The sequence below is a fragment of the Pangasianodon hypophthalmus genome, chromosome 10 (genome assembly GCF_027358585.1).
Source record: "Pangasianodon hypophthalmus isolate fPanHyp1 chromosome 10, fPanHyp1.pri, whole genome shotgun sequence".
In the NCBI taxonomy this organism is placed as follows: Eukaryota; Metazoa; Chordata; class Actinopteri; order Siluriformes; family Pangasiidae; genus Pangasianodon; species Pangasianodon hypophthalmus.
Window position 1 is genome coordinate 22,901,444 of NC_069719.1, and position 23,401 is coordinate 22,924,844.

At 39.0% G+C, this 23,401-nt stretch overlaps 1 protein-coding gene across 10 annotated transcripts in view; it reads right to left on the bottom strand.

Moving 5' to 3' along the window:
* LOC113534106 (ankyrin-3-like) overlaps positions 1-23,401 on the bottom strand; it is a 198,734-nt gene that overhangs the window by 51,439 nt on the left and 123,894 nt on the right. For 9 of the 10 annotated variants that reach the window (XM_053237301.1, XM_053237298.1, XM_053237296.1 and 6 more), the window contains 3 exons: positions 9,446-9,472; positions 8,767-8,845; positions 217-7,218 (listed from right to left, as the gene is read on the bottom strand). In XM_053237301.1, the coding sequence (XP_053093276.1) occupies positions 217-7,218; positions 8,767-8,845; positions 9,446-9,472 (7,108 nt within the window). The remainder of the gene's footprint in view (positions 1-216; positions 7,219-8,766; positions 8,846-9,445; positions 9,473-23,401) is intronic. The other variant, XM_053237303.1, reaches the window with a different exon arrangement.

Sequence of the window (23,401 nt, forward strand, 5' to 3'; positions counted from 1 at the left end):
GTGGACCCCCTCCCCCCTAACATGCTATACCAACCTTTACAGGTTGGGAGAGAGAAAAAAGGGGATTTTGACAAGTACAGTATACTCAAACAGTACAGAAATTAGAGGATGACAAGAATGACCGCTACTATTCACTCCACAGGCAATCTGGTCAGTCAATCACAATGACTCATGCAACTAAAGATCAAGTGAAGTTTTTAATAAAGTTTTACAAACTAGGCTTGATCTCCGCGATGTAGGGCAACCCGCAAACCCCTGTGCCCCTATTGCCCTCCTTCCCTCCTCCTGTCCTTCTACTTCTCCTCCTCTCACTGCCCGCAGACCTTGTGACCTTTGACCTTATGGGTGCTCCCCCTCGGGAGGACCCGTCAGAGAGGGAGGGCTGTGACTGGGAGGGGTCCGATAGGGAGGTACATCGTGATGTGCTGCTGTCCTTCTCCAACTGCTCTGCCTGCGTCTGTTTCTCCTTGTCTGAAAGATGCTCCGTCACTTTTGCTGCTTCCACACTAATGTTCTGAAGAAACTTAATGGATTTCCTACAGAGCCCACTTATGTTGGTTCGGTCTGCCTCAACTGAACAATTTTTTATAGTCCATGATGACCTGTCTCTGGTTGGCAGCTGGGATGAAGCTACTTTTCTAACTACCCTTTCTCCCTCCAAAAGCTTTCCTAACTTGGGCCCTACAGCAGAGCTAACTGCACTATTCCTTTTGATATCTTTGACTGGAATTCTAGATCTGGGCTTTATACTAATAGAATCACATTTTCTGGTCTCAGGTTTAACAATCTGTTGCGATATCTGTTTACCTGAATTATGTGTGTTAAAGCTAAATCCTGCAATTTTGACTGGAAGCCTAGACTTGGGCTGACATTTTATCTCTAATCCTTTTTGAGAGTCTGTTTTCCACTGAAGAGTCTGAGCATTGGATTTGTCCTTTACTAACACCAAGGAAGTCCTACAGAAATGAGCTTCTACCCGACTGGCTTTCTGCAGGGTTGGTTCTGAGGATGATTGGAGATTAAACACTATGCTACCACCATGGATGTAATTAGCCTGAACACTGCAAGCTTCTAGGTTATTGTTGTTACTGGAGTTCTCTGAAGGGCAATCTTTCCTGTCAGATGGAGAATCAGAGCATGTGCTACCAAACTGACAGTAGTTTACATGAGTTTCCAAATTATCATGCTCCAGCATCTGACTTGCTGAGGATTCTGCCCTAAAATCAGTCCAGTCAGCAGAGTCTTTCTTTATGGTTATGGAAGCTGCAATTCCCATCTTTATTGGGATGTGAAATTTAGGGTTGACCTTGGAGGCTGTGACAGTGCAAGAGGTGGTTTCCCCTACAATATCAGTGCATGAAGGTGCATCCAGGCAGCAAGTGATGCCCTGAGTTGGACAGTTTCTGGATGGTGTAATGTTTGTGGTGGCCTCTACCATCCCCTCTACAGATCTCCCCCCGGCCTTTGATTGGGAAGCACTTACCACCACACACTTGCCCCTTTTTCCCTTGTCCCCTGTCTTCCCTTTTGCAGTATGCTCACCAATCTGAAAAAATTGAAGTCTCTCTTCAACAAAGTCCCGCTTGCTCATGTCAATAGCACCACTGCGGGTCATCTCAAACATCTTGCCCTCATGGAAGGGAAAGGGGTTAGGCTCGCTACTTGGGGTGCTGTCATCAGTTGGTGTTCGAGCTGGAGTGGTGTCTGGTGTAGTAGCTTGTGATTTTTCCTCCACCAATAAACCAAAATATTTTGGATCTTCATCTTTGCTTTTGGCCTCAAACACTTCTTCCTCTCCTCCTTTGTTTGACCATGGATCAAAGTCCAAGCCTTTAGTGGCCACAGTTTTGAAAGTAGAATGTAATTCCTCCTCAAGCTTGTAGCTGAAATAGTTATCTGCAAACTCCTGTCTATCAGGGTGTCTTCCCTCCAAAGAGTAGATCTTGCATTGATCTTTACCACTTTCTGTTTTTTTGTACAAGTTGCTTTTAGATTTTGTATTTTCTCCAGATTCCTTATTTGGGGTGCTCTCTTTTCTAACCTCCAGTTTGGTCAGGCTGAAGGAGCAATTACCTGTCTTTACATCATTTGAAAGGCTTGATGTTTTGGTGTCACTCAACCCATCATCCTCATCCTGCAGGTCATACCCATCCAGAGAGTCTATTTCCGTGGCATCAGTGTCATGGGAAAACTCAGCTGTTGTTGCTATAGAGCAGTCAGTGACAGACTGATCATTGCCATTTTGCTCATCCTCCTCATCTCCCTTAATGACACCATTTATACTTTGTGACTCTTTGTGATGGGAGCCATTTCTGTCTGGGTTCCTAGGCTTGACACATTTTTTACCATTCTGAGTCATTTTGAAGTTGTATTTCTTGAGAGGAATGGGCTGAATGACAGACTCATCATCACTGGAATCATTATTGTCAGCCCCAGGTGGGAGAGGAGATGGTGGATGGATTTGAATCACAGGCTCTGCAAAAAGGTGTCTGTCATGCTCCTCTTGAAGGTTCACCTCCATCATCTCCGTGTCTGCCTCAGAAGGAGGTGAGTCCTTCTTCAGTTCCATCTGGTCAGACAGTTGAGTGTCTTGGGGTGGAAATGGTGGAAACTCAAAGTATGCTACCTGTTTGCCTTTGACTCTTTTTCCAGGTAGCTCATGGTTCCCTTTGGAGAATTCTGGTGGGATTTTAACAGCTTTGGGATTCTCTGCTGGTACTTCCCTGAAAATAAAGGTCTTGGGTTGCTCCTCTTCCTCTGACTCCTCTGGAATTGGGCTAGGTTCACCTGCCACAGAAACAATTACAGTGTCTGGTGCTCTAGAATTCAAGTCATAACTAACCTCTTCAGAGCTGGGGGTCTCAGGAGTAATGGGACTTCTTCCAGAACTGGTTACATTCTCTAGTGTGTCATCCTCTGGGTTCCACTGAGGTGAAGGCTGCTGTCTCTGTTTAACAGTATAAAACACTTCCCTTGCCTCATGCATTGTTTGGCTCTCATGGCTAACAACTTTTTTGTAGGTGCTAGGTTGTCCAGTGGCTGTCTCTTTCCCATACTGCTTACCCACTGGAATGCTGACATAAACTGGTAAAGGTTTGATATTTGCTGTCACACTTGGAGTCACTCTCTCTGTATACTCAATTTGTTCACTGTCAACACCATTGCAGAATACATTAATTCTTCCTAGTGACCACATATCACTGAATGAATTATTTGCATCACAACTACAATGCTTGCTTCTAGCTAATGATGGTATGAGTGACCCCGCTCTGTCAGGTTTAACAGATGAATCTAGCTTTAATGTACTTTCATGATGGTCTACAAAACTGGATGAAACCCTAACAGGAACATGTAATTCTGACTTTTTTTTAAGAGAACCACTATATTTTCCAACGCTGTTGGGGTCTTCCTGAATCTGTAGCTCAGTATATATGATCTTTTTGGTTGTTTCTTCTTTGGTTAACTTATCACTTCCTTCATTGTCAACCAAAGTGTTTTCTTCAAGTGTATAGAAAATTTTTGACTTCTGGGATTTATGGTGTCCACTGCCATGACTTCCCTGAGTTGTGTCAACCTTATCTTTGCTGTGTAAACTTTTGGGGTGTTTGGGAGTGGTGTTGTCACACACATTATATAATTGAGCTTTTCTGACATTATAAATTTGCCTCCTTTCATTATCTTGAACCTCCTTTGGGCAATGCTCACCTGGATCTGTTGGATTTGGGAGATTCCCTCCAGCAAACACCTGATAGATGGGTAATTTATTTTCCTGCAGCTTTTTTTCTAGTGGACCAGATGTTTGACCACATTGAGTCACCATTAAGTCTTGCTTTTTAGCCTCAGCTTCAAATTTCATTCTAACTGAGCTAACCTTAGATGTTGATGGCTTGAAACAATTAGAGGATTTATTTGCACTACTTGCTAAGGAGTAGTCCCCTTGTTTTCTGTTATCATCACTGTATTGAATTAAAACACTTCCCTCTGTGCTACTTGGAAGGATGGTACACTTCCTATCATGAGAACCATATCTGTCTCTAAACCTTTCTCTGCTCCACTGTTCTCCACTGCCACCATTCTTCAGGACTGTTCTCTCTGGGCTGCTGCAGGTAGAACTGGGCACAGACTGAGCTTCTTGACTGTTTGGCCTATGATTTTTCTTCTCAGGCGACTGGAGCTCATCCTTCAGTTTCTTTGTTTTATCCCGGAAGAACCATGAGACCTCACTAAGCTTTTCCTCTGCTTCTTTGACAGTTTTATCTACCCTGTCCTCAAATTTACATTTCTCTGTACTTCCTCCCTGCCTATCCTCAGATACTCTTGTCCAAATGGACTTCTTTTGACTAGCAGGATCTGAGGCATATTGCAGCAGGGCTAGATTATCACAGTTTTCATTGTCATCTAAGACACCACCTGTTTTATCTGGTTTAAGCATGATATATCTCACTGAGCCACCATGTGTTCTCATTTCATAATAATGAGATCTTTCAGTCAAAGATTCATCTGAGTCAGAATATGAAGAGTTGAACTTCTCAGTGAATAGCATTTTATCTGTAATTTTATTTGACTCTCTTCTCATAATTGATGAATCTTCTTCAGGGTACTCCACTGAGTGTGGTCTTTGTAATTTTAGAGTTTTGCACAAGTCTTTCGTCATTAACTGAACAGTGGTGGTCCTGACATCATCCTCCTGTAAGAAAGGGGGAATTACTTTCTCCACTTCCTCTCTGTTTTGAAGCTCATTCTTTCTGATGCTACTTTGATAAATATACATTTCTTTCTCAGGGTGATTTTTGGTTTCCATTATGATGACCTCTGTAGGTTCAGTTTTATTTCCTTTTTCAATATGAACCTCAATAATGTGTTCCACTTTGGGCTTTGAGTCTTTGTTCAGAGGTCTTTGTGGTTCTTTCCATCCCTCATTGCTGCCCTGATGCTCAAATAGGCCAGTTAACTCTCTGGAGGGATCTCGGCCAGACTGCAACGAATTCATAACGGTCTCTTCAAACCTCTCTGAGGTTGTCTCCTTACTTGCCGGTTTGTGATATAACATTCGGGTGGTGGTTGTTATGTGAGCCTCCTCTTTAAGTCGCATGCCTTTACACATGATGTCTTCCACAGGACTGGAGCTGGCTTGGTAAGTTTTTACTCTATCTTTATGGTAGCCACTAGGTAATCTGAACTCTGTGTCAGTGCATTGGGCTAGAGAATTTGCCATTTTAACCTCATCCACTACAGGCTCATTGGTGACCTCTGGAGGCCTGTAACACCGTATGACATGTACAGTTTCAGTCCGTGTTTCAGTGATAACTGGTGAAATTTCCTGAAAGGGAGCTGTGGGCCCCATGCTGTCAGCACTCTGTGGAGCTGAGGGTGTCTTCTCACTCCGAGTCTCAAACCCACTGTCTGACAGGGGACTTTTATCTTGATCATGAGAGACATCATCTGAGTCTAGAACAGCTTCTGTACCAAATAATGCATCTGCTAACTTAGATAGCGCTTTCTCTGATGGTGAAGGGTGCATTATCAATGGAGGCATTTTGAGCTTGCTTTCTTGAACTGCCATAGCAGGTTTTAAGACACGTTTAACTTTTTCCTTTCTCTCTCTCCTGCTCTCTTCATTCCTCTGTGGTGCTGCTTCAGTTTTGGATAAGGAATGTGTGCCAGTGTCATAGGTTAGATAGTCAAGCACTTTTGCCAGGTTAAAATCTCTGTCGGTCATAACTCTTTTTTTGACCTGAGGTGCTACTGTCTCATATCGAGGGGGGCATCTCCATCCATTTTGTTGGTTATTATCAATGTCATGCTCTAAATCTTCAGCCTTGCTACCTTTCTTGTATTTTTTACCCTCCTTAAGAATATCATTGGTTAGTATCTCACTAACTTTAACTAAGTCTTGTTTGACTTTCTCCATAATCTTGTACGCTTCCTCATCTTCTATTTTATGTTCCTTATTTGAGTTAGACTGAAAGCCTTTGGCGCATGTATCAGTTTGCAAAATAGCTGACATTCTGATTAAATCTTCCTTCATTTCATGCACATCCTTCAGTATGTCCTGGCTATTTGACAGAGGGGATGAGGAGGTGGCAGGGGACATGAATGGGAAAGTTTTACCAGGGGACAGAATTCTGGCAGAGGTAGACTGAATTTGAGCATTAGCCTCTGGGGCCATAGCTTTTCTGGGGGACAAGAGTGTTGCTGTTGATTTGGAGATGTTAGGAAGCTTTTTAAACTGCCGTTCTGGCAAAACATTTATAACTGAATAAACAGGCACTGCAACTGTGCTATATGTGACAGAAGTGGTGGAATTGGGGGGAGGGCTAAGAGAGTCATAGACAGAACCTGAAGACAGAATAGACTGATATGTGGAGGGTGGAGAGGATGGCACAGCCTTGAGTTTTTCATAGCTTGCAGAGCAGGAGTTTAGTGTCCTCTCTACTTCATCAAAAGCAGCATTGACACTGGTTGTGGCAGCGAATGTTGTAGCCTGTATCCTCTCTTGTAGGCTGCCAGACAGGAGAAAGATGGGTGAGGGGGAGTGATATTTAGTTGGAGAGCTATGAGAGCTGGATGTATTAGTTGTTGTTTTGACTGTGGTCAAGCCTGAGAATGTTTTAATGGGGGAAGCAGTTGTTAGAACATTTGAAATATTAGCAGATTTATATGAAAAATTTGAGCTATTTGAGCTTTTCGGAGAAGACGTAGGTGAAGCAGGCGGAGTCCTAGTGATAAAGGGTTTCTCCAGCAGTGAGCCTCCAGCAGGGAGTAGAGAAGTTCTGGCTGAAAGGGATGGCAGGGCTTTTACAGAGACAGAGTCAGGGATGTTTTTTACTGGAGATGATAAAGGGGTCAGAGATGCCTGAACTGGGTTCTGGGCCTGTTGCTCCACTATCTTTTGTGAGGAAGAGACAGCTCTGTGGGAGCGTATTGGTAATGCAACATCACTGACGGACTTGATAGAAGGTGTAAATGAGCCTCTGATGACTGATGTGATGGGGGAGTCAGAGTTTCCTGACAACCCAGATCTCAGTGGTGTGGCAGATAGAGTGTTGGAGGACGAGCTAGAGAGAGAGACAAATCCTGACTTGGCTTGGCCACTGGCACTAGCAACTGGGCTGGTTACCCAAGCCTGGTATTGGTGCGTCATAAAAGCAGGCTTGTAGGAATAGCCAGAAGTCTGTGATGTAGTTTTCAGAGCAGTGTTTCCTCTTTTGGTCTTTTCTATCACAAGTATATTAATAATAAAAAAAGAAATAAAAAAAAAGAAAGAAAACAGAGAAGAAAAAAGTTTAGTTATCAAGTCAGATCTATCAGTGCCATTATGGATAATGGAAGTATTGTGATCAGTGTTTGTAGATGATTGTGACAAAAATTGATTGTTTATGAGAAACAATATAAATAAACACAAATATCACAAACATTAGGGCAGGCTCATACAAATGCCACTACACATACAAGCAGTCCGGTAATGCACCAAAAACAATATTTGCAATCTAGAAATTGAATAATTAATCCAGTACGTTGGAACACTTTAATAGAAACACCTATACATCTGCTCATTCATACAATTATTCTATCAGCCAATCATGCACTGCAATGCATAAAATCCTGCAGATACAGGTTGTTCACATCGAACATCAGAATGGGGAAAAATGTGGTCTCAGTGACTTTGACCATGGCATTGTTGTTGGTGGCAGATGTGGTGGTTTGAGTATTTCAGAAACTGCTGATAACCTGGAATTTTAACACACTCTGTAGAGTTTATATAGAATGGTGTAACAAACAAAAAACAACCAGTGAATGGCAGTTCTGTGGACAGAAATGCCTTGCTGATGAGAGAGGTCAGACTGATGAGAAAATGGCCAGACTAATTCAGGGTGAGAGGAAGGCTATAGTAACCCAAATAACTGGTCTTTGCAATCGTGCTGAGCAGAAAAGCATCTCAGAACACATAATATGTCAAATTTTGAGGTAGATCGGCTACAAAAGCAGAAAAAAGGATCCACTCATGCCACCCAAAAACAGGAATCTAAGGCTACACTGGGCACAGATTCACTGAAACTGGTCAGTTGAAGATGGAAAAAAAAACATTGTCTGACAGAATATAGATATTCTGTCAAACGTGCTCTTTTTTGTTGTTGATTTTAGCTTGAAGTAGCATGTCTTTATTCAACAAAGGGTAAAAAAAAACACAGTGAAAAAAATAAAACACTGCTGGCTCAGGAAACATACAAGACATAAATCTTTGAAGAGAGAATGGACGATATGAAATAATAGAAACCCATGAGTGTGTCCAAACCAAAAAAGTGGGATGACAACATATGCAAAGAACCAAAATATGGTGTAATATACACTCACTGGGCACTTTATTAGGAACACCTGTACACCTAATCATTCATGCAATGACCTAATCAGCCAATTGTGTGGCTGCAGTGCAATGCGTAAAATCGTGCAGATATCAGCCAGCAGCTTCGGGTAATGTTCACATTAACCATCAGAAATGGGCATAAATGTGATCTCAGTAATTTTGACTGTGGCATGATTGCTTGTGGAATCTATGCCATGAAGAATTGAAGTTGTTTTGAGAGCAAAGAGAGGCCCTACACAGTATTAGTATAGTGTTCCTAATAAAGTGCTCAGTAAGTGTATACTGGCACTATTTATTTGAACATATTTGAACATTATCAATTCATTTTAGCTAAATGGCAAAACAGTTAACACTTCATCTATAGTGGAATTCAAAATTATCCACAGAAAATTAAAACTCACTGGACGTGGGATCAGACAGACAGCTGAAGCGCTGTCGTAATGCTAATGAAGCAATGATATGACGTTGATCTTTGTCATTCTGTAAACAAAATGTAAAAAAAAGCCATAAGTAAAGTAAATAACATATAAAAGCTTTCTAAAGTTTCTAATCAGCAAATGATATGTAAGTTGTATATATACAATATTTCAGTGAAATATTTCAGTGAAATATTGAAGAGGAAGTTCAACAAATCACACAAATGTTATTTTAGAATAGTGTGTCTAGTGTTTCCAAACGCAAAATTACATTTTTGTGGCAAGCAGCTCTACTCGTTGTGCAGTTTATTAAATAAGTGTAAGCTGTCTCAGTAACACCATGTTCAGAAAAAATATAATTCTGAAAATGACTGATCCTTACTCTAGTTCTCTTTTACTGTTATATTTTCCCTTAAAATTCAGTGAACCATTTTATCATTCTTTTAATGCTGTGACATACTTTTAAGCATAATAATTTATTTACATTACTGATAAATAAATTTTGCAATCAAAGTTGATGTTATGTCAGTGATTGATCTGTAGAGGAGAGCCTTTGCTAAAGTCAGAATAAGGACTGTATTCATTCCAAATCTTAAGATACCTCCTAGCAAATGAATATAGAGAAATTATGCAAAAAAAAAATCTAGAAAAAGGTCATATTTACCTCATTATCAGGTTCTGTCTCCATCTCCTACATTTCCCATTATGCATTCAAAGAATTAAAAGGCAGATAATGGAGCAGTAACAGTTTCGCATTATAGCAGCATGGTAAGGTGGGAGTAGTGATGAAAAAAACAGCAGGGAAAAAAGAGGATCAAGGGGAAGAAAGAAGACATAGGAAATAAGAAACAGCATAAAGAAAAAAATAGCAACCACTACAACAACAGAACCAACCTTGTGCTTTTGATGATTTTCTGCATTAAAAGCACAAGGCAGCAATATAGTACCATATGCTAGCAATGTGTGTGTACGGTACCGCCTTTTGTGTGTCAAGTCTACCATGTTTAGGGGGCCAAGCGCCCGCATTCATTCCTATGGTGGAAAGCTAGAGCCGTCACCTGCTCTAGCCTTTTTTTTTTATTATTATTATTGTGGCTCAAAGTTCCATCTACAGTTTCTGAATTTATTATGGCAACACATCATTTTTGTCTAAAATCCTTATACTTTCAGTTAAAATCTCCATCCAAGCTTTAAACAGTCCAGCTACTCCTCCTTTCAAAAACTTGAACATATCTAATTGACTGAATTATATTTTCATCAGAATTATGAGCATTTGTTTGAAGCAAGTCAACATTTACGTTGACTGCCATTCAAATTAAGGCACAATATTTTTTTCCCCTTAATGTTTACTTCAGTTTTCAGCTAATGTTTACTCCAGCCTCAGCTGGCACCTAGCAGCCAGCTTAGAACTGGTGCAGACAAGGGGAATCCGACTGTTTAATTAACACAACGCAAGGCTCTTGTCTGGTGTTGACACAATGTGATTTCTTCCCAGTGCTGTGAATGTCAAAGTGAAGAAATTCAATGAAGTGCGGGTAAACGGCGGGAGTAACTATGACTCTCTTAAGGTAGTCAAATGCCTCGTCATCTAATTAGTGAAGCTCATGAACGAGATTCCCACTGTCCCTACCTACTATATAGCGAAACCACAGCCAAGGGAATGGGCTTGGCAGAATCAGAGGGGAAAGAAGACCCTGTTGAGCTTGACACTAGTCAGGCACTGTGAAGAGACATGAGGGGTGTAAAATAAGTGGGAGGCCCCACTCCACTGGGCACCACCAGTGAAATACCACTACTCTTATGGTTTCCTCACTAACCCGGTGATGCGGGGAGGCAAGCCCCGGTGGGCTCTCACTTCTGGTTTCCAAGCCTTCCCTGGTGCCCCTGCAAACCCCGGGGCCTAGCAGGGGCGGCGACCCGCTCAGGGGACAGTGGCATCAAATTGATCAGCAAGAGCTTCTCACAATAACCATGTCATTAAGCAATTTGGTGAATATTTTCCCAGTTTTGAGCATTTTTTTTTTACACAATCACTTGCAGACATTTTTGTATGCCCACTGTTTAAAGGGGACTTTTCTCTTCTTCATTAACTCCTCTCACATCTTGTAAACAACCATAAATCAAAAAATTCCAAATTCAAAATCAATATTGGCACCATGTCAATAGCTAAGTGATTTGGTGAACATTTTCTGAGTTTCCACGTTTGTTTAACTATATTGCGCATCTTTAAATGCGCCATTTTTCCTCTAATCCAGGGGCGTCCAATCTTTTCATTCCAACCAAGCAGAAGCCACTGTTAACAACAGTGAATAGTGTGGCTTTAGGCTAATTTTTTACAGGATGGCTGGGCCTCGCTTTCAGAAACCTGGCTCTTATATGAGCATCTCCCCTTGTCAGGCACTGATTTATTGTGTTTGGCGATTAATAGAAATTATATTTCATTTATCCTGAGTGACTTAATCATTTTATCATGCTACAGAAACACTATGCTTGTTAGAGCCATGGGCAATGGGCTGGCTGATATTAGCATTTTAGCAGTTAGCTTTTGTCTACTTTGCCATTCAAGCACTTTAAAGACAAATTATAGCACTAAAACACACAACGTGTGGCTCATAATGATTTATTGTAATTATATTTCAATTATCCTGAGTGACATATTGACTAATCATGTTAATAAAGTACTCTGCTAGCATCTAAAAGATCTCTGTCTCTGTAGCTGATGTTAGTATTTTAGCATTTATCTTTTGCCCACTCAGGCATTTAATTGATCTAAAGTCAGGTTATAGCATGAAAACACGCTAAATTCAGCACATAATGATTTATGGTAATTATATTTCACTTTTCCTGAGTGACTTATAATCTATATATGTTACTGAAGTACTCTACTTGTTTCATCAGAGCTCTGTATAAAGGCAGGCTGATGTCAGCATTTGTCCACTCCGCCATTCAAGTGCTTGAAAGTCACGTAATTTATAACACTAAAACACGCAAAATTTGGCTGACAATGGTTAATGATGAATAGATTTCCATATCCTGAGTGACTTATGTTACATAGGTACTCTTCTTGTTACAGCTAAAATCGGAGCTCCGTGTCTCCAGTATGCTGGGTGTCTGCTGTTAACTTTTGCCCATTTGGCCATTTAGCAGTGTAACAGGCACAGCACTAGAAATAAGCAAAATTTGACTCATACCGATTTATGAGGATGGTTTAGAGTGCCTCCACTGCCCTGTTTATTTATAACAGGTCTCAGTGGTTTTTGGCTGAAACTAAAAACTATGGTTTTAGCTGAAACTACCATCTTAGCATAGCTACATACATTTCAAGGTGGTTAATCCAAAGCATTTCCTTACCTGGCTGTCTCAGTGATAAAAATGTATCTACTGATTTATTTATGTGCAGAAGGCCAATGAAACAGCTCAAAGCTTATAGTTTACATTTATAGACCTGTCCAGGAGCAAAAACGCTAATTTCATGTCCAGCTTCATTCCTACATCAATAATAAAATACTCCATCTTGGAAATATAAATAAATATATACAGTCAGGTCCATAAGTACTTGGACAGTGACACAATTTTTGTAATTTTTGCCTCTGTACACCACCACAATCAATTTGAAGTGAAGCAATCAAAATGTATCTTAATCATAATATATGCACCTTACCACACTACCTCGTCAAATATACGTTCATGTCAGCTACTGCACAGAGTTTTATCAATAATCTCCCAGAGTTATCACCTATGATTGGATCACCGTCTGATAACCCCACATAACTTGATCAGGCGACTGACTCTATATATGCTCCAAAAAGTACTGGAAAGGCAAGATCAATTCTTTTGTTTTTGCTATACACATTTTGGTTTGAGATCAAAAGATGGGTTAAACAATTTAGAACATGGCACCATTTGTTTGAATGCACCCATTTTTCAAATGGTCAAAAATATTGGAACATGTGACTGACAAATTTCTTGTTACCCAAGTGTGCCCTGTTAGATTGATTGGTTTAAGCCCAGGGTTTAGCCTGTGAAGACTGCATTTGTTGTTAAAAAGAATAAACCAACATGAAGACCAGAGAGCTGTCTATGGGGAAAGCAAGATTATCTGAGCCATTGCACAAGCATTGGGCATAGATAATAAAACAAGTTGGAATGTCCTGAAAAAGAAAGAAACCACTGGTGTAGTAACAACTAGACACGGAACAGGTTGGCCAAGGAAAACAACAGCAGTTGAGAGAGCTGTGTCATTGTCAGAGCTGTGAAGAAAAGCCCAAAAACAACAGTCAGTGACATTACCAACAACCTCCAGGCGTGAAGGTATCACAATCCACCGTTTGAAGAAGATTTTAAGAGCAGAAATATATAGCCCATACCACAAGATGCAATCCACTCATCAGCAGTAGAATCGGAAGGCAAGATTGGAATTCACAAAGAAATTTGCAAATGTTCTGGAACCAAGATTATCCTCTACCAAAGTGATGAAATGGCCAATGTGTGGAGAAGGAAAGGGGTGCTCATGATCCAAAACATACGAGCTCATCTGTCAAGCACTGTGGAGGTAGTGTCATGGCATGGCTGCTTCTGGAACGGCTCACCAATCTTTATTGATGATATAACTCATGATGTTAGCAGCAGAATGAATTCAGAGGTCTACAGAAACATTCTGTCTATTTCGCAGCAAGACAATGACCCAAAACACACTGCTAACACAACACAGGACTTCATCACAGGAAAAAAAATGGAAGGTTTTAGACTGGGCAAGGCAATCACCAGACCCAAATGAGCATGCATTTCACCTCCTGAACAGGAAACTGAAGGGAGAAACCCCCAAAACAAACAACAACAACTTTGTTGGTATCTCAAATAGTGAAGGCTACAGCGGGGGGCAGAGCTTTCTTTTACAAAGCCCCACAGTTACCACAGAACAGCCTTGCAGTTAGTGTTCAGGACTCAGACACAGTCTCAGTGTTGGCTCAGGGTGCCCTCATGTCTCTTGTACCTTCTGGCTCTTCCTTTTACTTATGCTTTCATAGCTAGTCTTTCTAGAATCCCTGCTTGCACTCTGCACACAATGTACATTTTCTTTAACCATTACATGATAATGACCTACCTAATATTTTGATGCCCTACTTCTGGTTGGCGTTCTCATCGCCTGAAAACCACTCGCTGCTGCTGAGGATGGACCCACATAGACAGCCTAAAGATCAATGAAATTACTGTGAATGGTACAACCTAGAAACCATAAAGATGGCTTAGGACTGCAATCGCTATGAACAGTTTTGCTATGATAGCTTAGGACTGCAATTGCTATGATAGCCTTAGGACTGCAACTGCTATGAACAGTTTTGCACTCAAGTCTCCACCACTGAACAGTTGATAACTTCAACAAAATAGACTTCATGTGTAAACTATAATGAACTTTCGTGGTTACACAATTGCACTTTTTGACCATATAGTATGCAGTTACATAAGGGAATTATTTATAGTTACAACTATAATGAATTCAGAAATAACTCTGATGCTCATATTCATAAGTTGCTCATAAGTTCCTAAGTTCCTGGTTACACACTTGCACTTTTTGACTATATAGTACACAATGATAGAAGGGGAATTATTACAGTAGCACTATCCAGTGTCACTTAGATAAGGATGGGTTCCCTTTTGAGTCTGGTTCCTCTTAAGGTTTCTTCCTCATATTATCTCAAGGAGTTTTTCCTTGCCACCGTCGTCTCTGGCTTGCTCATTAGGGATAAATTTATAAATTTAAAATTTATATCAGAAATTTATGTATTTCTGTAAAGCTGCATTTTGATAATGTTCATTGTTAAAAGCACTATACAAATAAAACTTGAATTGAATATCATAAAATTGCATCAAATTGATCAGCAAAGTCTCCTTACACTAACCATGTCATTAGTTAACTCGATCTGGTTGAGTTTTGAGTGTTTGTTTGAGGTGACAAAACTCAGCCTGCTGTTTGAATTTTGTAATAGACACCCATAAAAGTTACAAAAAGGACAGTTTGTCAGTTAAGAGTTCCAGAATGTCACAAAGGGCCTCACACACACTGCGCAGGTACCTGCACTTTGACACAGACAGGCATTTCTCCTCAAAAGTAATCCTCAAATGCAAAAATACCCCTGACAGCTAACATTTTTTCCGCTTCTTCTCCTACAAATTTTGTCCCACAGCCATGAAATTTGGAAGAGAGAATTGTGAGACCAACACAAACAATACTTTTTTGAGGGATAGAGGACAGTTTCAGCTACCTTCACAGCAATTTTGGTGTATGCCACTCAAGCCCTCTAGTGCCACCAACAGGGCAAATTCGGACATACATTTACAATAATATCTCTGCAATGGAATGTATTAGAAATGCCATTCCACATTCCTCTGATTCTTTGGGTCAAACAAATGGACACCACAATGTTAGATGAGTGGTGGGGCTGATCGCAAATGAGGATGAGACAGCTTACAGGGACAAAGTCTGCGAATTGACCACATGACAACCTCTCACTCAACACCAATAAAACCAAAGAACTAATCATTGATTTCCACAGGCATAGCATGGACCATCCTCCTCATCAATGGTGATATTGTGGAATGGGTCTCCAGTTTCAAATTCCTGGGAACCCACATCACTGAAGCCCTTACAGGGACAACGAATACCATTGTGCTTATCAAAAAAATTTGCACAACAAAGGCTCCATTTCCTAAGGACATTAAAAAAGAACAACTTGTTCTCTAAGCTGCTAGTGCCTTTCTACCACTGCTCTGTATATATTAGCATATTATAGTAAAGTTGTTTTATTCCATACCTACCTATTTATTTATTTTTCTAGTTTTATGTGTGTCTGTACTTGGTGTGTCAAACAAAATCGTATCGGGAGATGCACACCAAATTCTGTTGTACTGCAAGGTGCAATGACAATAAAGGCATTTATTCTATTCTGTCCTATTAATTCTGTTCTACAAAGTATTGGATTTTCCACCATTTTGAAATTTTTCAAATACAGTTTGTCCAATCATCACCAAATTTGAATCACAGCATCGTGAGACTATCCCTGTTACTTTGATTTTTGATATATCGCACGGTTTGTCCATAACACAAAAATAAGTCTACCCAGGTGATTCCACTAATTATTATTTAGACCCCCAGGGTCATATTCGGAATTCCTATATGAATTTGTGGATTTCGTCTCTAACCTGGTTGTTTCCTTAGACAAAGCATTAATTGTTGGAGACTTTAATATTCATTTTGATAATCCAGATAACCATCTAAGAACAGCAGTTGTGTCTATTCTTAATTCAGAAGGGGTTAATCAGAATGTAATAGGACTCACCCATAGTGGTGGTCAGACTACTAACATTCGGATTAAATATTGAAAATATAGTCTCATTTCCACAGTCTGAAGCTATCTCAGATCATTACCTCATCTCATTTAAAATGTGTCTTAATCATAATATATGCACCTTGCCACATCACCGTGTCAAATGTACTGTCACGTCAACAACTGTACAGAGTTTTATCAGTAATCTCTCTGATTTATCAACTATGATTGGATCACCGTCTGATCCCGAAGAACTTGACCAGGCAACTGAATGCTTAGAATCAACATTCTGCAACTTGCTAGATAAGGTAGCTCTACTTAAAAGAAAAATAAATAGGGAGAAAAAGCTAGCACCCTGGTATAACGATCACACACAAACTTTAAAACAGACCACTCGAAAACTAGAACGTAAATGGCGTCAAACTAAATCGATAGTATTTCATATAGCATGGAAAGAGAGCCTTTTGAGCTGTAGGAAAGCTCTTAGTGTTGCTAGATCAATGTATCTCTCCACCCTAATTGAAGATAACAGAAATAATCCTAGATTCTTATTTAATACTGTAGCAAAATTAACTAGGAATAAGACCACAATAGAAACAGGCATGCAATCATTATATAACAGTAATGACTTCATGAATTTTTTCAGTGGTAAAATTGAAAATATCAGGAAAAAAATTCAGACTATTAATTTAAATCCAGACAGTTTTATAACTAACCCTGTAGATGATAATATAGTAATATCAGATCAACAATTACAATGTTTTACTCCCCTTGAAGAGACCAAACTAGTTTCACTAATTTCTTCATCAAAATAATCAACCTGTATACTAGATCCTTTACCTACTTGTTTCTTCAAACAGATAATTCCTGAAACAATCAAACCTCTTTTAAAGATAATAAATTCTTCCCTTAGCATTGGCTATGTACTGTATGTAAATCTTTTAAACCAGCAGTTATCAAGCCCTTGATTAAAAAACCTGACCTTGACCCCTGTCCACTGTCTAACTATAGACCAATATCAAACCTCCCCTTTATCTCCAAGATCCTAGAAAAGGTTGTAGCACAGCAGCTACTGTATGCTCATAGTTACATAGGAATAACATTCATGAAATGTATCAGTCAGGATTTAGGCCTCATCATAGCACAGAGACAGCACTGGTTAAAGTGGTAAATGACTCACTTCTGGCCTCTGATCAGGGTTGTGTCTCCTTGCTTGTGCTGCTTGACCTTAGTGCAGCTTTTGATACCATTGATCATGCTATTCTCCTTGATAGACAAGAAAATGTAGTAGGCATTAAAGGAACGGCTGTTTCCTGGCTCAGGTCTTATTCCAGTGGACAGTGGATAGATTTTAACCATCCGGACTTCTTGTGAAAACTGTGATGAATTTACTGGTTGCACAATTGCACTATTTGTCCATATAGTACACAATAATAGAAGGGGTTTATTTATAATTGCACTATCCATTGCACCCAGGTGAGGATGGGTTCCCTTTTGAGCCTGGTTCCTCTCAAGGTTTCTTCCTCATATTGTCTCAGGAAGTTTTTCCTTGCCACTGTTGCCTCTGGCTTGCTCATTAGGGATAAATTCACATATTTACAATATCTTGTTTTTTTAATCCATTTATTTTGGTAAAGCTGCTTTGTGACAATGTCCATTGTTAAAAATGGTTTACAAATATAATTGAATTGAATTGAACACGCAAACGAATTTGATGGTGAAGCCAACAAACAGGATGTGAAGGCATATCTCAGCAATGGTGTGATGTATTCTGACCAAACATTGTAGATAACTGAAAGACCTCACAGTAAGGGTCTCCAAGGTGGTTTGTTTAAATTTATATCTAGGTTGGGCTATAATTAACAAATTTGTAAAATTGCTCATAACTTTTGAACCACTCAACATTAAATCAAGATTCTTATTCCGCTGGATTTCCTTGACAGTGCTCATGTTGTTGATAAAAAAATAGCGCTTTCTTAAACAGGAAGTCAGCCATTTTGAATTGTTTCAAAACATATTTTTTTGCTTCTTCTCCTACAAATTTTGTCCAATCAGAATTTTGATGTACAGGACGATAGTGATTGCACATTGTGAAGCGAGACCAATGCCAAATTGTTTGGTATGGTTGGAAAAGGGCTGCTTATATACAGCTTTTGACAGGTCATTTGGTTCCTGCGTAGCAGCCATTCAAAGTGTGTTTTTTTCCCATAGGAATGAATGGAAAAAATTTTAGAAGGTTGTGCAGAACAAACCATACATGCTACAGACGTGAAACTTTGCCATCATGTAGTACTCCCTCCCTCTATTCAGGCAAGAGAGATGAGCCCAATGAGCATACTGGTGGCATTGTAGTGCACCATGTTATGTTTTAGGCCATATCTTGAGAACTGTGAGGCCTAGAGATAAAATTAGTTGTCCAATCTTCACAACGTTGATGTCAAATGGCTCAGTAGAGCTTAATAATTGTCAAAGCCCTGTTGAAATTTATGAACAATGTGGTAACCACCTGCCAACCAAGTCTAATTCTAATTCACTCAAAGATCTGTAACTTATGATTCTTTGTACGCACTTGAACAAAACTTGACAGGCCCATTCAGGACAAAGACATCAGGAGGTCCAACACATGTTTTGTGCATCAATACAGAAAACTGTTTCTCAGGAATTGTAAGTCTGATTTAGCTGAAACTTGGTATTCTGCATCTTTATCATAATTTGTAGATGTATTGTTAATGACAACCTGGTCGCTTAAAAATACAAGGCCACTGTTGGCCAATTGGCTTTCAGCAGGCATCTGATAAGGTTAAAAATGAACAATCATCAACAGTAAAAATGAATAATAGGTCCCTCTAGTGACCCACAGAAAACTGATTCATGTGCTTATGTGAAACATAAATTTGCTTTTGGAACATTTAGCCCCACCCACTCATTTTTTTTTTAAATAATTTGATTAATATGTGAACCCATCTTTTGCAAACTAATCCTAGGATTTTTGCCAGATGTTCCAATCTGTGGTGTCAAATTATTCAGCAGAGTCTGTCCATCAATAATTATTAAAAATCTGTGGACATTTATAAAGAATATGGCCACGGCCTACCAATCATTCATTCCAAGGTGGGGCTTAATTTACTCAAACCGTTATAACACATGATATATTATTATATTATATATTATACTTAGGATTGCACAATTTGCAATAATATTGTTATTTGATTTATATTAAATTTTATTTATTGTTCTGTGGAAGTAACACACTAATTGGTCTAAGATTATTATTATTATTATTATTATTATTATTTGTTATTATTATTCCACCTGATATTCAACGCATATCTCCTCCTACAGTTTTCGAGATATCGTCACCTAACCACCTCTAACATGTCCGGTCTGATCTGAAGCAGTGTGCTTGCAGCTTTTGGAAATATTCATCCGTTCTCCTGATACACTTGTTTATTTGTCAGGACAACCACCAAAATTCACATGGTCAAATCTGGGTACACCAGGACCCGTCATGTCAAATTATAGACAGTGGGTGATGTCAACAGCACTCTAGCTTGGAGTATAAATTGTCTAAAATAACTTTTTCAACTTTTTTATACCCCTGTGACCTAGAATTGCCTGAAACCCAAATATAAATAACTTCCTGCCTGCTAATTTCTCTAAACCCAAAAAATAAATACACCAGTGACCTCTTATTGCCCTAAAACTAAAAATAAATACCCTCCTGACTGCCAATTGCTCCAAAAGCCTAAATAAGCACATGCACATAGTAAAAGCCTCAAACCCGAATATAAATACGCAAACCCAAATATGAAAAATTTAAAGAAGAATTATGGTGTGTGTGTGTGTGTGTTGATTTCTGCATTGTGGATTAATCAGATGGTCCATTACAGAAAACAGTACTTTGACATTGCCCTTGTTTTTGTGTGTGATTAAATGTCAGTACTGTAATTGCCATGACTAGCAGTGAATAGCAGTGTTATAAATAGAACTGTGTTTCTTGAGACTCATGGTGCACTTGTAATTTTTTTTCTCCATACGCGTTCAGCTAACTGATAGTACAGTCTTAAGCTGTTTAACTTGAGCTATCTTCCATGGAACATTCTGAGATGCTGTAAACCTTTTCAATCTTTCAGGAGCAATTAAGTCAAATGAATCTCTTAATTTAGCATTAAGTGTGTGAAGTAAGCCACTAGTGGAGAGAAACAGTGATTTACTAAATGCATTTTCTATGAGATGTGCAAATTGCTCAGTTGTTTCTTGCCTAACATAATGCTTCTTTACCTAATATTCTCTGATAACCTTTGGTACAGTTAAGTCAATTAAAACGAAAAAAAAAGACTCCAAACTCCAGCTTGGAGAATTTTATCATAGCTCGTTGACAAAACACTATGGTTCCAAAATTCAACTCTGTATTACTTTTATGTGCTCTATAAAAGACTACAAAAATAGTTGAAGGATTTCGGCATACTACACAAGCAACATATTCAAAGAACTTTACATTATTGCACTCAAACACACCTCTGTACACACATGCAACTCCACCTCCCTATCTACCCTATGTATAGCATTGAAGATAACCATGTTTCAGTGAGAAATATAAAATCAAGCTCATGGTCTACAATTAGATCACCAATAAGATCTGTATTCTTTGTAATGTACCTAACATTTAATAAAGTGAGTTCAAGGTATGTCTGTGAAAATAAGGAAGATATAGGTAGGAAACTGAATTTTAATTAAATTGTTTCTGTGGTACTGGCATTTGCAGTAGCTAGCATTATGTGTAGTAGCTCTTTGTCCTCCTTAATTTGGTGAAGCACAGATATTCTGCTCTCAAATTCGTAACCCTTTCAATCAGTTGGGAGCAGGCTTCACAGCCAGAAGAATCAGTGAGTATTATCATTTTTAACAAATAACAAGGTGTCAGTAGCATCCTCTGCTAGTTCCTCACACTAGGTTTCAGGCTACGAATAAAACCACGCTAGCAGGCTAAAAACAAACCATGCTAACACTGTTACAAATTAAATATAGTTTCTTTATACATCAAATATGAATAAGTTTCTTTATACAAGTATGTAAATGAGTATGTATAGATCCGAGGATATAAAGATCCGGCACCACAATGATAAAGCGTGTGACAATGATCTGGCACCATCCTTTCTATCTTCACACTTTGGCCTTTTCATCACTTTGGAAGAGGTTAATCTTGGTTCCAGAACTTTTTCTTTACAAATTCCAATCTGGCCTTCCAATTCTTACTGCTGATGAGTGGTATCTTGTGGTATGGCCTCTATATTTCTGCTCTTGAAGTCTTGTGGAGGTTGTTGGTGATGTCACTGACAGTTGTTTTTGGGTTTTTCTTCACAGCTCGCACAATGATTCTGTCATCAACTGGTGGTGTTTGTCTTGGCCAACCTGTTCAATTTTTCAACCTGTTCTTTTTGAGCACAGTCCAAATTGTTGTATTGGTTATGCCCAATGCTTGTGAAATGGCTCTGATCAATTTCCCCTCTTTTCTCAACTTTAGATTGGCTTGCTTTTCTCCCACAGACAGATCTCTGGTGTTCATGTTGGTTTATCCTTTTTAACAACAAATGCAGTCTTCACAGGTGAAAACTAGGGCTCAAACCAAGAGTAGACATTTAGAGCTATTAATTATTTAAACAATCAATCTAACTGGGTAACAAGAAGCAGCTGTCAGTCACATGTTCCAGTATTTTTTATCACTTGAAAAATGTGTGGGTTTAAACAAAAGGTACCATGTTCTAAGTTGTTTAACACATCTAGATATAAATATCAGGAATTGAAAGCTGAAATTCTGATCTGTCATCTCATGTTCATCTTTTGATCTCAAACCCAAATGGCTTCAGAGTATAGCATATAGGAGAGCAAGTTTTATCTAAATTCACCACCAGGTACAACCATAATTAACAAATTTGTAAAATTGCTTGTAAATTGTGAATTGCTTTTCATTAAATCTAGATTCTTGTTCCTGTTGATTCCCTTGAAGGCGTTGATGTTGTGGATGTAAAAAAATTGTGATTTCTTAAACAGCAAGTCGGCCATTGGCCAAACTGTTTCGTTTAGCTTCTTCTCCTACAAATTTTGTCCAATCATCACCAAATTTGGCTTGCAGCATCATGAGACCAGTCTGAAAAAAGGTGTTTTCGTCAATAACACACAAATGATTTTTATTATGAAGCTGCCAAACAGGAAGTGAGGGCATATCTCTGCAACCATGTGATGAATTTTGACCAACCTTTGTAGATAACTGAAGGACTTCATCATAAGGGTCTCCAAAAAGCTTTGTCTAAATTCACGTCTAGGTGATGCTATAATGTGCAAATTCATATATGTAAGTGCTCAAAACTTTTAAACAATTCAACATCAAATCAAGATTCTTGTTTCCATCATTTCCATTGAAGGTGTTGTTCTTCTAAAGAATTTGTGATTTGTCAAACAGAAAGTTGGCCATTTTGAATTTTAACAAAAAAACTTTTTTTTTTTGCTTCTTCTCCTTCAAATTTTGTTGAATTGTGGAATTTGGAAGAGAGCAACAGGAGACAGGTCTGAACAAAACTTGTTTCGAAGACTTTTGATATGATGGATAGTTCATCCATAATGCTCAAACATATTTGGTGGTGAAATCACCAAATAAGTAAGTGGCATATTTCAGCAATGGTGTGATGGATTTTGACCAAACTTTGTAGATTGTAGGTAGGATTTTAACTAAACAGGCAGCAACAAAACCAGAGAAGCCTGACCAAACTTTACACAAGAACTCCACAGAATGCCACAAGAACCCTAATACCATGGACCCACACTTGCAGACCCTGAGGAACCAAGTTAATGCTAGTGTCTACTCAGGGTGACTCACCCAGGGAGGCCTCAAGAAAGGGTTAACACAGGTTGAGGACTGTAATGAAACCTTTGTTCTCGCCCTGGGAACACAAAGATCCCCATGCTCTCACCAATCATTCCACAGAATCCAGCTTTAACAAATGCATCAGTTTACCTTACATCTCCTGAAAGAACAATGACTCTTAAAATAATGCACCATGGTTTGAAAAAACTTGCTGCCTTTTTAATGTCATGCCTTATATGTATCATGCCTATAGTCGCCAGTTCATTTTGATGCTTCTGATTATTTAACAGGTTTGATAATGTTAATGAGTGTATCAATAACAGCAATTATGTGATGTTTGTTATGTGTGTGATCATTATTTAATTTCCTAAGGGCTGGGATAAAGTAAATTTGAGTACAATGTATTACATCCAAGTTACAATATTCACAACCA